Source organism: Notamacropus eugenii, chromosome 4 (assembly GCF_028372415.1).
Source record: "Notamacropus eugenii isolate mMacEug1 chromosome 4, mMacEug1.pri_v2, whole genome shotgun sequence".
Classification (NCBI taxonomy): domain Eukaryota; kingdom Metazoa; phylum Chordata; class Mammalia; order Diprotodontia; family Macropodidae; genus Notamacropus; species Notamacropus eugenii.
This window is the reverse complement of record NC_092875.1, coordinates 358,077,128-358,093,042: the sequence shown is the minus strand read 5'-3', so window position 1 is coordinate 358,093,042 and position 15,915 is coordinate 358,077,128. Positions and strand designations below refer to the sequence as shown.

General features: G+C 34.8%; 1 protein-coding gene across 3 annotated transcripts in view; it reads left to right on the top strand.

The window, feature by feature from the left end:
• Window positions 1-15,915, top strand: part of SEMA5A (semaphorin 5A) — a 660,701-nt gene that overhangs the window by 618,100 nt on the left and 26,686 nt on the right. For 2 of the 3 annotated variants that reach the window (XM_072605411.1, XM_072605412.1), the window contains exon 18: window positions 7,548-7,766. In XM_072605411.1, coding sequence (XP_072461512.1) covers window positions 7,548-7,766 — 219 coding nt within the window. Of the gene's footprint in view, window positions 1-7,547; window positions 7,767-13,467; window positions 13,685-15,915 lie in introns of those variants that run through there. The other variant, XM_072605414.1, reaches the window with a different exon arrangement.

Here is a 15,915-nt window from a genome sequence, read left to right as displayed (position 1 = left end):
ATCACTGATCTTAGTGGAAAGGCTTCTAGTTTATGTCCATTATAGAGCATGTGTGCTCTTGGTTTCAGATAGGTACATTTTAAGAAAAGTTCCATTTATTCCTATGCTTTCTAGTTTTTTTTAATAGTGATGCATGTTGTATTTTGTCCTGAGGGTCTTCTACATCTATTAATATAAACATATGATTTTTGTTGTTTTTGTTATTGATATGGTCAATTATGGTGATAATTTTCCTAATTGGATTTCCTAATTGATTTCCATAATTCCTAATCGAGCCAGCCTGTCTTTCCTGGTATAAATTGTCCCTGGCTATAGTGTATGAACTTTATATTTATATATTGCTGTAATATCCTTGCTACTATTTTATTGATAATTTCATTTATAATTTATAATTCTGCATCAGTATTCATTAGAGAGATTGTTCTATAATTTTCTTTTTCTTTTTTTGTTCCTACTCGTTTAGATATTAAAATTTTATTTGTCTCATAAAAATATTTGTAGGATTCCTTTTATACCTATTTTTTTTTAAAAAAATCAATATTGGAATTAATTATTCTTAAAATGTTTGGTAGAATTCTTTGTGAATCCATCTATTCCTAGATATTTTTTTTCCTTAGGGAGTTCATTTATGTCTTGTTCAATTTCTTTTTCAAGAAATTTCATAATTTAAATATTCTTTTTCTCTTCTGTTAATGCAATTTACATTTTTGTAAATATTTCTCTCGTCAACTACATGGTGCAACGGAGAGAGTACTGGGTCTGGAGTCAGATGACCTAAGTTCAAATATGGCTTCAGATATTTACTATCAGTGTAGCCCTGGGCAAGTCACTTTACCCTGTTTACCTCAGTTTCCTCATTTGTAACATGGGCTGAAGAAGGAAATGGAAAACCCCTCCAGTATGTTTGCCTAGAAATAGCCAAATGGGTCAGACACAACTGAAAAAAACTGTACAAATATTCACCCATTTCACTTAGATTTTCAATTTTATTGACATATATTTGGGCAAACTAGCTCCTAATAATTTCTTTAATTTCATCTTCATTGGTAATGTATTTACAGTTTTCATTTTTGACATCAGTAATTTGGTCTTCTCCTTTTTTATAATCAAATTATTTAATGACTTTTCTATTTTGTTGCTATTTTCATAAAACCAGTTAGCAGCAGCATTTATTAGTTCAATAGTTCTTTTACATTAAATTTTATGAATGTCTCCTTTGATTTTCTGAATTTCTATTTTGATGTCTAATTGGGAATTTTTAACCTGTTCTTTTTAAATTTTTAGTTGCATACCAAGTTTGTTAATTTGTTTTTTCTTTTTATTGATGAAAGAATTGAGAAATAGAAATTTTCCCTTGGCTTCATCCCACACATTTTAGAATGTTGTCTCATCTCTGCCATTCACTTTAATTTAGTTTCTGATTGTTTCTAATATTTGTTCTTTGACCCATTCATTCATTAGGATTAGATTATTAAATTTCTAATTAATTTTTAATCTGTGCTTCCAAAGCACTTTATTGGATAAATGTTTTTGGCTTTACAATCTAAAAATTTGTTTGTGATGCTTTTATGCCGTAATACATGGTAAATTAAGTTATTTTCCTTTTTATTCTCATTCATTTTTCTCCAATGTTCTATCACATCTAACTTTTCCAAAATTCTATTCATGTCCTTAACTTTCTTTTCATCTATTTTATTCATAGATTTATCTAGTTCTGAGAAAGGTAAGTTGAGGTGCACTACTTGTATAGTTTTACTCTCTGTTTCCTCCTGTGATTCATTTAACTTTTTCTTTAAGAATTTGGATGGAATGCCATTTGTTGCATATATGTTTAGCAACAATATGACTTCATTATTTATCATATATTTTAGCAAGATTTAGTTTCCCTGATTATCTCAATTAGGTCTATTTTTTTTCTTTTGCTTTGTCTGAGGTCATTATCGCTACTATTGCTGTCTTCTTCTGCGTTTGTATCTTGTTCTTCTCTGTCACCATAGTAGCTTTTGATGGTTGGGTTCAGTTTCTGTGGTTTGCTTATTTTTCTAGTCTTTTTCTTGACTTTGAAATTATATTAAAGTTGAACTTTACTCAACTAGAGGTAGGTAGGCACTCTTCCCAGTTTTGGCTTTTTTTGCACTACTGTTTTCAGAGCTAGTTCTTGGGGTTTGTAAGTTTCCAGTGCTTCCAAGGTGGTGTGATCCATGGAGAGGTGTAGTCACTGGCCTTCTGTTCTGAGCTCTGATCTTTACCCAGGAAGGACCCTCCTTTTCTTCAGTCATAAATGCTAGCACTCCTCTCTGTTCTACAACTTCAGCTAGAGACCTTGCTCCGCTACAACTGCAACTGTTGCTCTCTGTTCTGAAACTGCCACCCTGTACCATGTATGGGTAACAGCATTGACAAATATAGCATGGTCCTGCATCCAGTGCCAGGTCAGGTTCCCTTGTAATCTCTGTCTGACAATTTGTTCAAACCCATTACTATCTGAGAGCTTATGAAGCTTCTGTTACTACTGTCACATTCACCTCCAAGGCCCATAGCTGATTTTGCCAGAGCCATTCCCTAGTCAAGTATCACAGACATCTCCTTCAGACTTCCAAAGTTGTCTTGGGACAGAAAAATGTCTCACCCCAACCTTTTGTTGGCTATGCTGCTTTGGAATTCAATTTGACACTTATTTTAAAGTTGTTTGGAGGGGAATGTCAGGAGGACTCAGTTGGCTTGTTGCCTCTATGCTGCCAACTTGGCTCGAGACCCACCTCCCAGTTGGTCATACATTTTTGAAAATTTCAATCGCAATAATTCAAGAAGTCATTCAGTTGATTGATTGATCTGGTCAAATAGCTACACCAATGAAATCATGGATCTTTGACAATGTTAAAGCTAAAACTTGAGACTTCAACCCATTCAAAATACAAGAGATTGCATCAATACTGAGAAATTATTTTTAAGTTGTATTATGCTAGAAATCAATTCATTTTCAGTTATTTTAATTAAAAGTAAAATCATACTTGTTAAAATTATGACAACTTTAATCATCTAAGGGAACAATAGTAATGAGTTTTCTGTAGCTATAACCATATTTTTAGCTTGTAAAAAAGATGAAAATAATTTTCTCACTAAAAGGAGATCATCTTGTTCAAAAAAATGAAAATAAAAATTGTCAAGAATGCTTTGTTTTCTTTGAGTTAGTATCTCATCATGTGGGTGGCACTCTCACTGATGGGAACAATCTGGGTGGTTTCTTGGTACCAAGGAGGATAAAGAGGGAAAATGAAATGCATCGTACTCATTTTTTCTGAGTATATTCTGCATGACAAAGAGGTACGATTATGTAATGTCTCCTTTAGAATGGAGCAAGAAACAATGTACCTTATAAACCAATGTGACTGCACTTCTCTATATTTCTTAATTTGAGAGCAACCTAAATAGAATCTCATTTTTTCCTACATCAAATTAAAGGAAAAGACTATGTATTTTCTTGGTTTCTTTTAATTATCATTTGAAACAAATTCTAAAGATACTTTTTAACTCAGCTTTTTTCTGTTCATCATTATAAACAAAAAAGGAATAAAAAGTGCTTTTGTTGTCTTTTGTTTTTAAAAATTTTAATTTTGAATTTGTTTTATATTTCAAATGCAAAATGCTATATAAAATGATTTTTCAGTATGATGGGTCTATAATAAAACAGACTGAAAAATGTTTTATGCCTTTATGGCCACTTACTTTATAGCACCAAATTCCTTGTTTTAACTTTTACCATTTATCTCTTTTCTTTGTGAATCACAGTAAATTCACATACCACCTTCCTACGTAGTAAAACAAAATCAAACCACAATCTCCTCCCTGAATTTCAGTCCCACATCACAAAGTGCCTACAGGATATGCCACCTGGGTTTCCTTCTGGCACTTCAAATAACATGCCTGTAACTGAAAACATCCACTTCTCACCTAAAATTAAGCCAAAATTCCCTATTTAAACTGATATCACTTGCATTTTTTTGGTTACCTAAGTCCCTTTATCCTCCTGGTCACCTCTCCTCTGTCTAACTTTTAATCCAATCGGGTGTTTAATCCTATAGAAGCAATCCTTGATTCTGTATCTGCACCTAATTATTTTCCAAAAATACCCCTAGCATTTCAGGTCTTCATCACATCTCAGTTGGACTATTTTAACTGCTTCCTTCCTCTCTATATTTTACTTTATCAGTTCAATCTTTCAAATACTTAGCAAAATCCCCCTCATTCTCAGATCTTCCTGGTGGTTTCTCTGCTTTCAATACATACTATTTCTCAACTTAAAAAAAAACTCAGTGGCTATCTGTTGCTTGAGAGATAAAATTTAAAAAAAAAAAAAACAACAACAACTAGTATTTCAGGGCCTGAATAACTTAGTTCCAACAAGAATAACTTTCATTTATGGGAGACAAAGTGACATGTGGAAAGAACAATTTCTTTGGTGCCAGAAGACCTGGGTTCAAATTCTGCTTTTATACGAATGGCTCTGGGCAAGTTTCTTGACCTCCCAGGATCTCTGGGTCCTCATCTCCAGCATGAGGGAATTGGACCTCATGGCCTCTGATAGCCTTTTTCAGCTCTAAATCTTTGATCCATTGCTCTCAGTGTGCTTTAAGATTTGCAATGTATTTTCTTCATCCCATGAGATGGATAGTGCAGATATTATTATCTCTCCCTGTTTTATAGATGAAGTAACTAAGCTCTGTGAGGTATGACTTTCTGATGATCACACAGTTAATAAGTGAGGTTGGATTGGAACCCAGGCCTACTGACTCTAAGTCTAATTCTGTATAAATTACATGATGGTGATGGTAGACCCCAAGTTATATTTCCAACCTTGTATTATATTAACTCTCTTTCACATAGCTTATATTCCAGCCAGTCTGGATCATTGACTTCTCCTTAAACTTCAGTTGGTTTCATTACCCATCAGTAGGTTCCTGCAGAGCATCCAGCACACCTGGAATGTACTCCCTCCTTATCTCCGTCTATCAAAATTATCTTCTTTCTACACGGATTAGCTTTGAATGCCACCTTTTCCAGTATAGCCTCTCAGAATCTCTTCCTAGCCCTTGCTCAAACTTTCTGAGAAGACTTGGCTTGGATTTTTCCTTGTGTTTCTTACCCCATTCTTTGTGTCATATTTAGCTATGTAAATGCTATTTTTTCCTCTAGAAGAATGCAATTGTAAGCAAAAGTGTTATCTCATTTATTTATTTTTTTTGCTTTGTTCTCCAATGCTTCACACTTAATAAAAGCTTTAAATGTGTCAAATTAAGTTGAAACAACATTTCAGGGGTGCTACATTAGTTCCAGAGGGACAATGCTTATTTAATGCAGCAAGAAATATAATGACAATCATTACCATTCAAATAACACTGTTTTCCCAGCACTTTACAAAGTTCTCATTACATCTTCTCGATAAACCTATAAGAGAGATGCTATTATTATCCCCATGTTACAGATGAGGAAACTGAGGATGAGAGAGGTTAAGCAATTCCCCTAGAATAAAACAACTAGTAGGTGTCTGAGTAGGATTGAATTTAGGTTTCCTTGACTCCATTTCCAATTACTGGATTTTATAAATGCTATAATCTAATCCCCTCATTCTGACACCTGAAGAAACTGAGGCCCTGAGAAATGATTCACAAAGTTACCTAGGTACGATGTAACAGGGCTGAGATTTAAACCTGTGTCATCTGTCTTTAAGGCTGATAGGTGGCTCAGTGGAAAGAGAGCTGGGCCTGGAAAGACCTGAGTTCAAATTCAGCTTCAGATACTATCTGTGTGACCCTGAACAAATCAAATAACCTCTGTTTACCTTAGTCTACTGGGGAAGGATATGGCAAACAATTCCAGTATCTTTGCCAAGAAAATCCATCAACAGTATTGGCATGGTATAGTCTGTGGGGTCAAAAAGAATCAAACATGACTGAATGGCTAAACAACATCTGATTCTAAATAAAATATACAGGCATATCTTTTCCATTCTACCACACAAAATTGGTCAGGGCTATTATGAAAGATATGCCTATATATTTGTAACTTTCCCCTGTGACTGAATTTTAATAAGTCCAACAACTTGCCTTAGCCAGAGACTAAGGGATATATATAAGTTCCTTTCAGTAGAGATTGTTTCATTCTTCATTCTTCATTCCTCTATTCTAAGTTCCTTGCTTGGTGTCTGACATATACTAGGAGCTAAATAAACATTTATTGATTGATAATGAGCAAAATGGATGGAGCTAAATATTTGATCTGCCACTAGGAATAATTCTGTTTTCATGACAAGGCTACTTCCAACACTTAGACTTGCAGCATTTTGTGAGTTGTTGTTGCTTTAAGTATCTCAAATACTCTACCACCAACTTTTGTGTGTGAAGATTATTAAGTTGTTTTTTTTTTAATTGGTGAATAGATACAAATGAAACCCACATGATTTTTGCCTTTGTGTCATTTATTCATGAGGGTACGTGACTGTATTAATAGATACTTTATGTTCCACAGTTTTGTTGTTATTTTTTATTTTCCTTTTACCTATTAGTCAGCTCGTTCATCATTCATCTCTCTATGTCCTCTAGCACAGTGAACTGTTCATAAACCTGCAATTTAAGTTTGTCAAAAATAACTATCCCCTAGTTCCATGGAAGGCGTCAGTCTCAACAGACAATGATTCCATGGCAGTTAATCTTCCACCTTTCACTAGCATTTAATTCACTTTCAAAAGGTGAATAGGTGAAGGCTCAGGTTTAGCAAAAGTCAGAATCATTTCTATTTTCTAGCTTGATGGCTTTAACAGAAGTGTGATATATTCCATCCTGTCTAAGAGCGATTAAATTCCCAAGCTGTCAAAGCATGTCTGCAGGCTATAGGGTTTCTTAACACCTTTCCAAAGGGAAGAGAGCACATTATATTTCCTTTCTAAGAAAAAATAACATCACATTAAAAATCTAAAGCTAATATAAAATTCTCTGTTTTATATATGTACATATATAATTATAGAAACATTTGTAGAGCATTTTAAAGTCTGAAAAGCACTTTTGTACATTTAATCTCATTTGAATCTCATAACAACCCCACAAGGTAGGTTACTTTATTATCCTCAATTTTATAGATAAGGAAACTGAGGCAAAGATAAGTTAAATGACTTCCTTAGAATAACATACCTATTAAATGTCTGAGACAAATTGAATTTAGATCTTCCTGAATCTGAAACTCCAAATTCAACAATCTATCTAGTGCCCAGCCTGGCTGCTTAGGCAAACTTTGCCCCATGTATGAATTATTTAATTATAACCTTATTTAGCAAGTTATAGAAAATTATCTAAAATTATAGGAGGTTTTCATGCATCTTTTTTATTATAAATTGTCTCTTTTTTGAAGCATCAGAATGACAGCTTGGGTTGGAGAGGGCAGTCAAAGAAAAATACATAATATTACTGGGTTTGGGGCTTGAGACTAAAGCTTTTATTTGCTGTTTGACTGATTTGTAGAGTGATCTTTTCACTTATTCTTTTTTTAAACTGAAGGGCTCTCTGGAGATTTCTTGCGATCTGGAAGGTATTCTGCACATACCATCAATGGTGCTTGGTCAGCATGGACTCCTTGGTCCCAGTGTAGTAGAGACTGCAGCCGAGGCATTCGAAACCGTAAACGGGTTTGTAATAACCCTGAACCCAAATATGGGGGACTTCCTTGTCTTGGACCATCACTGGAATACCAAGAATGTAACATCTTGCCTTGCCCAGGTAAGTGTATATAATATAAGGAGACACTGGAGACGAAGGGAATTGTAAAGTTTTCTAATATATGGTTAAGCTGTATTTGCTTAATTTATTCTGTACTTGGAGTGTATGTGTGTGTCTGTGTGTGCATCTGTGTGTAATTTTTCAGATATCAACTTGGTCATCATGGGTAAAGAAAAATGTCACTTTCTAAGCAATTCTTTTTTTCTTTTAATTTTACTTGTATATATGTTGTATCCACTAAAAATATCTGTAAGTCAGCTGTTAAATGCTTATTCTTCTATCCATTAAGCAGAAGAACTAGTAAAAACTCACACTAGATAATTTACAAAGGTCAGGAATTTTTAACTGTGGTCCATGAGCTTTATCTCATGCACGCACACACACACACACACACACACACACACACACACACATACACACAATTACATATATCAGTGACTGTATCTTGAATGAATAGGACTTTCATAGAGTTTTAATAGACTGCTGAAAATGGGACACTATGTAATGTTTATGTAAAAAATTAATGGAAACAGTGCAGAATTACCTTTGTATTCAAATGTACGTTTGCCAAAGTTGAAGATGCTCCCCAGCAGTTCTTAAACTGGGGTCATTGAACTTGGTTTTTTTAATATTTTAATAATTGTATTTCAATGTAATTGTTTCCTTTGTAATTCCTATGTGTGGTATGTTATGCATTTAACAACATTCTTCTGCAAAGGGTCCATGCATAGACTTAACCAGATTGTCAGAGAGGCCTAGGACATAAAAAAAGATTAAGTGCTGGGTTTGGTGAATTCAGATAATGTATCCATAGGAATAATTGTCTATAGTGATTCAGGCATGCAAAGTGATATCATGAAAAAGATGCTGGTCGGGTAGTCAGAAAATTAACACTCTAATCTTCTTACTAACTGTGTGATCGTGTCACTTAAATTGTCAATGAGATACTTGGACTAAACAACTACTAAGGTCCTTTCTGCATATCATTGCATGTTATGATAAATGAAGTATTCATTATCCACAGGTCCCATCCTCTCTTTTTCTATCTTTCTTACCTCTAGAATCATTTCTACTTATTGCAAATAAATGGTTAACAGAGGTTTTTCTCATCTATTGAAAGAGTGTGGCTTCCTTGGAGGATAAAGAAGGGACAGAGAAAAAAAGAACCCATTCCCTTGTCTTCCTGTAAAGCAGTATGAAAAGAAGAATCAGGATCGGTGACTTGGTCACCAAATCCACAAACATTTTTTAGGAAAAATTGTTTAATAACAGAACTGATGAAGTAGAATACACATGAGCTCTTTGTTGTACCTCACAATCAGTCAGAGTGTTAATTGTGAATTCCTAGTAACAATATAGATTCATGAACTGTTTTACTGAAACCCTGTAATACATTCTCACCCTTTGTATGGAAGTTTGTATCTGTAGATAGTGTACCTATCACTCTTTTTTTATTAAAGTATCGTATTGACAATTTTTTCACTAAGTAAAGTGCTGAGATTAGGCCACAGAGCTTGGTCAAAGCAAAACAATTAGAAAGTGGAAATTCAAGAAGTCATTTCTTATCTGTATGACCATGGGCAATTCATTTAAACTCCTTGGTTCTCAGTTTCCCCTTGTGTAAATTGAGGGAGTTGGATTACAAAGCCTCTCGGGTCCCTTCCAGATCCAACTTAATGATTCTATGCACCGTTATTTTGATAAGCCCTGTACTTCCCCCCCCCCCCACACACACAAACACACATGTAGTTTGTTGTTTTGTTTCTTTTCTCCCCCTCATGGAAAATGACTTCATTAACAAAGATGGATTGATTGCTCATTAGTTCAAACTTAACCTGAGCTAACTTCAGGTCTATGATGCCACTGTTGGGAAATTTCATCTACCAATGCAAACTGGAAAATATTCTACAGCAGATAGTTGGCCAAAGTATTGAGAGAATAAGTGATGCTCCCAGGATTGACCCACACCTGCAGTCTTTTGGAAGTAGACCTGGAATAGAAGTCTCTGTGATTCTGAATCTAGCTTTGCAGCCATTTTACCAGAGGTCTCTAACTTATTTTAACCACACGTATATATCAAAAACATTTTGGAAGATCTCTCTCTTTCTCTGTGTCTCTGTCTCTCCTCTCCCTCTTTCTCCTCCTCTTTTTCCTCCTCTTCTTCTTTATCTTCTCTCTGTGTATACATACATACTCACACATATACACACATATGCATATATGTGTACATAGTACATATGTACCTTGATGTGCATATATTATGTACATAGATGTAGGAGCATAAATACATAGACATTCATATCTGCAGATATTTCTTTATATGTGTGTATATACATAAACATATATATGTAAATGTATATGTATGTATGTATATATATGTATGACTTTGCAACTGCATGAATACTTGGGCTGAGGGAAAATGAGACATCCAGGAAAACAATCAGATGATTGGAATAGTAGTGTCCTTGATAGATCAGTACCTTCCAGCATAAGAGTAAATTTGAGAACAGGTGAAAGACAATGCAATTAGATCTCCATTGCAAATCACAAACTATCCTTGTCAGGGATCTTACTAGAAACTGGCCCAGAGTTCAGCTTCTGAAGGGTGCCTGCAAAGACTCTAAGACAATGGTAGTTCTGAGAGAATCTGCCCCCTGGTAGTTATCTTAGAGTGGACTGGCAGTGGAATATTTCCAAAGATATTTGTGTAGATTATTACTTTTCTAAGGAATCAATGCCAATTCAGAAAGTGGGAAATTGGGGGCTTGCACAGAGGCAAGAGGGGTGGAATGGGGGGTGTTACGTCATAATGGGTAGACACAGCTGCTTTGTGGACAAGCTCCATGACTTGCTTTTCCTGAGGATTGGGGTGGGAGGGTACACATGTCATCTCCCCTTCCCAATTCTTAGACTCTTGCACCACGCGGTCTTGATTCTTATGAAAAGATAAAGATTTATTTCCCAGCACGTTTCAAGAGAAATTCATCACCCCACACAAGTATTAATGTTATTATGCTAAAAGGTATGTTCTTATTGTAGAATATGCACAAAGTACTTGTAGATTTTAGGGGAGATTCTGTGATAACTACCAATGTGACTGGAGGGATCTATAACAAGATACAAACAGGAAAGTATATCACGAATACCAGGAAATAATTACAGAGCCAGCACCACTTTACCTGTCTTCATGTGTGGCAATCAGTCAGTCAGTCATTCCCTTAAGTTCATAATGATCTGCGTGTTGTCACTAAAAAAGGATACCGGCTTCGTTCAATCTGTCACCAAACAGCAAGACAAGCCAAAAAGCATGTTTAGGGGAGGAAGTTATTCCTACTTCTTATAAAACTGCTTTAAGGAGCACTTTCCATTTTCTAAGGAACATAACAAATTTAAAAGAATACTAAGAGAGAAGGAAGGAAATAGAATCTAAGAAATCAGATGCTGGGAATAATATTTCTCATATGACAGTGTCATCTGATTTGCCTTTTAAAGGCCTTAATATTTTTATAGCCAGATATAGAGATCCCCATCACTCATTTGGTACCATGCTTGTGTTGAAATTCATGGCAAACCCCAAAAAGCTTGAAACCTTAAGGAATACAGATTGTGCTGGGGTATATTGTTGAACCCTTCCAATCTTTTGGGTGCAGCCATTCAGATCAGAAATAGATTAGTAGCTCTATGCATTTAGTGGTGGTGGAATGAGTTAGAGAAGCCCATAGTTTTTTATTAGAATTAAATCTGCATCAGATTTATTTTAGATTAGAATAGTTGTTCCTATGTGTCCCCATTTTACGAGTTGTAAAGGAGGTAATACACAAAGGATTTAGAGTCAGGCAGTCTGAGTTGGTCTCCAACTAGCATGTGCGTCATTTGGCAAGTCATTCATTCTGTCTGGGTTTGAGATGCCTTATTAACAAAATGGGAGAGTTGTTCTTCAGTAACTAATGCCACCAAAGAACCTTCTTACTCTGAAAGTATATGACTGGATTGTTGTTTTGTTTTATTTTGTTTTTCCCTATGTTACAGGTTCTACTAAAAGAAAATTAAATGGCTTTATCATTTTCTATTTATTCTCAATAATTCTAGAGTAAATTATTTGAAATAATTTTAATGCAAATTGCAATTATTCCATTTCATCAAGTAATTGAATTGGCACATAGTCTATTGCTTCAGACTGAAGGCTTTTAATTACGACATGTGATAAACCCCTAAAGTTTATACTGCACTATCATAAAGTTTTTTTCTTAAAATGTGAAAATATTCCAAATTTTGGAAATTGAGAAATTTTAATCAGTAAGACTATGTGCCTTACCACGAATTAGAAAACAATTGCCAGTCAAGAATCTTATGTGATCCAAAAATATTACATTAATGTTCTTGAACATCCTTAGGTAGCATGAAGTGTGATCAATATATTTAATAACACAAATAGATATTCTCAACTTTTCTGGACCTTGGAAATTATAATTAAGATGTTTCAATTAAGCATTTGGACTACTAAAAATAGGACATAAATGATTAGTATGTACATATTTAGAAAATTTCATAACTTGAATATAAAGTAAGTGTAACAGTAAAAGTCAAATTAGTAATCCCATTAAATGAGATACATCGGGCATATTATCTAGCGGCAAACCACACATTGTGAAGTATATCTATATAGATAACTGTGTGTTCTTGATTCTGATACATGAGTCAGGGGAGCCAATTACATGATTCTCAAATACATAAGCTGGATCATGCCCATTATTCAGAGATTTCTTTATTTCGTTCCACATTTACATCTCCTGATAAGATTGGCACTAGCAATGTATCCTGTTCAATCTGAGTTTGGCATTTTCTCTCAAACTGTCTGCCCTTTCTGATTTCCCTCTTTCTGTTACTGTACTCTCCTTCTTATATTCCCTTAAACTAAAAATCATAATGCAGTCATTTGCAGCTCTCATCCCACATGCCTGCCATTTTGATTTTTGTATTACCAGTTGTTAGCATAGTGCCTTGCATATAAGCAATTGATGTTTGTTTAATTAAATTTAATTCTAGCTTTTAAATATATCTATCTACTTTTTTTCATTCTGTTCCCTTTGTTACCACTCTAGATCAGAATTTATTACCTGTAGCCTAGATTATTACAATAGTTTTATAACATGTTTCTATGACTATTCATGCCAACCCATCCTAAATACCAGTGGTAGATAAAGTTTTGTCAAGCACAATCCTAATAATATTACTGCCCTGCTCAAAACATTCAAAGATTCCCAATTTTCTTCTAAGAGAGAAACCCTTTAGTCTGATAGTCAAAGGACTATAAACAGAGAGCAGAGAGGAACTTCAAAGTTCATCTATTCCAATTTGTTTCTTTTATGCATAAGGACACTGAGACCTACAAGGTTAAGTGATTTAGCCAAAATCCCAGACAGTAAGCATCAGATGGAGGATTTAGAATTAGATTCTAGGGCCCCATAGTTCAGTGTTGTTTCTGGTTACCTTCTGCTTCTTCCCCACTGTACCAAGTCACCTACCCAGACTCTCCATGATCATAATCCAGTCAAGCTTTCTAAACTCATTTCTCCCGATTTTCCTCTGTTTTCCTCATTTTTCCCCAATTGTGTAATTTTGCTTTGGCTATGAGCAAAGAATTTTTACAAACAAAAAACTCTAACTCCATCCTGATATATTTCTCTTTTCCTCCTGTCAGCTTGTCATTCCTCCAACAGTCTCACTGTTTCATCCTGCCTTCTGTGCCAACTGATACAGATGGGGTCAGGGAAGATCAAAAACATTTACCTTTCTCATAGGCCACTGAAAAAGAAAGTCTATCTGTGTTTAGATCATAGATGAAAAGAGAACTGGTAAGGCGAAAGAAGTGGCTTGGAGCCGACATTATAAACAAAGATGAGAGAGGAAGCATGAGAAGATTACGGTCTTTTGAACCAGCCTCCCCTCCCTAATCATGATACAGGGATTCATCATTTTCACTGCTAAAAATTTCACTTTCCTCTCAGCTTTTTGGATGCTGTTGATAATGCCTAGCCATCTCAAAGACACTTCATTCAATGACAGAAATAAAGGAAGTCTGGACTCAAATGTTATTTTTGCTGTGGTTGATCTGTAAATTCATCAAGTAAATTTATATTATGAAAGAGGATATCAATAGTCTTAATGTCTTAAAGGGATTCTTTTTTTCTTAAAAAAACCCAACTCAATAAATTTTAGAAAATAATGGGGAATTACCACCAATTCTCCAGTAACACACATCCATCTGTAAACCTATGTCTACAAGCAGATCAATGATACAAATATTTAATTCTTTGTCCTTTTCATAAATTTTACTAAGAGGATTGGAAAACTCTTCTAAGGTATAGAAGCTTTATGTCTCTAAGCGATTCTTGTGCCATTTGGAACCTCTTCCTCTCTGTTCTTTGAGTTCACCTTCTTGCTCTTTCCCTGTCCCCCTATTTCATTGGCACAGCATGTTTTCTAACAAAGACAGCTGGTTAAAATTGATCACCAATTTTTATTATTGTACCTCGGTTCATATAATGCAGAATTTCTGAAGGAAATTAGATGGCTGTGATAGTCCTAGATAAATGAGGGAGTACCTATAACAGTGACAACAATAACAATAATATTAATGAATAACTTCCAAAAACTAACACATCCATATTCTGGGGTTAGGAGGAGAGAATGGAAAACAAGGGAATGAGGGCAGGGTGATATGCAATGCCTTGAGACTGTAGCTATAGCTATGAAGGCCTGGCTAGAAACCTGAGATACTAGCAAGTTGGGCTGCTGCATTTGGCTAACCTAATAATTGGGTTAGCACCATTGCCAGTGTGGGGAGACTGCCCCTATGAGTCTGAGAAATAGTTGGGGGCATAGGGTAGCTGAGTGGTAGCTGAGTGGTCCAAACTATTATGATAATTGGTTTGATGTGGAAGAAAGTGGAGCAAGTAGTACTTCCCCATGTTCTATTTCCCACAAGATCCACTAGAAATAAAATACTCTACCATCCAGGAATACTTCAGTCCACATGATGCAGGACAATAAAGGAGACAAGCTATAAATATGCATTAAATGGACAGAAGTCATATGACAGTGCTATCATAATAAAATTGGAAATATCAGACTGGTTATCAAACCAAGGCTTCATATCACTTTTTGTCAATAGCACCATCAGCTTTAAGTCATCCAGTAATATGATTCTATCTAATATAGGAAAATCAGTTTTTAAAAAAATATGATACTAAGTTTAGATTAAGTCAAATGCAAAATGAATGTAAGAAGCTATTAAAACCTGAAGAAGAAGATATTGAACACACTGAGCTTATAAAAAGTCTCCATTTAATTTGGACTCCAGAAATTATAACTACTAACTAACTAAATGACAAAAACCAATACTAATAGATCAAATTATTTTAAAGATGAGTATGCTTAGACTGAAATTCCAAAAAGCTCCCATTTGAGCTTGATGACTTGAATCAAACTAATAACCAATTTTAGTGAAACTGTAATTCAAGAGTTGATATCTTCATTAACTCATAAATGAATGTGTTCTCCCATAATATTTGGCATGAAGTATGAAGACATTTCAGAATCTAATCAAGGCTATCCATAGTAATATGAAAAAATTCTCTAAATCACTATTGGTGAGAGAAAGGTATATTAAAGCAACTCTGAGGTACAACTTCACATAAATGAGAAATGACAAATACCAGAGGGAATGAGGGAAAAATAGATAACAATGATGAACTGTTGATGGACTAATGAATCTGACCATTCTGGAAAACAATTTAGAACTATGCCCAAAGTTCTATATCACCTTTGATTCAGTGATACCACTACTAGATTTGTATTTTAAGGAGATCAAAGAAAAAGGAAAAATACCTATACGTACAAAAATATTTATAGCAAGTCTTTTTTGTAGTGTCAAATAAGTGTAAACTGAGGGTATGTTCATCAGTTATAAAATGACTGAACAAGTTGTGGCATATGATTGGGGTGGAGCACCATTGCTCTGTAAGAAATGATGACAGGGGACAAGAATCATATGAACTGATGCAAAGTGAAGTATGAGGAAGATCACTGTGTACAGTAGCAGCAGTGTTCTAATAATGATCAATTATGAAAGATTTGGCTGTTCTGA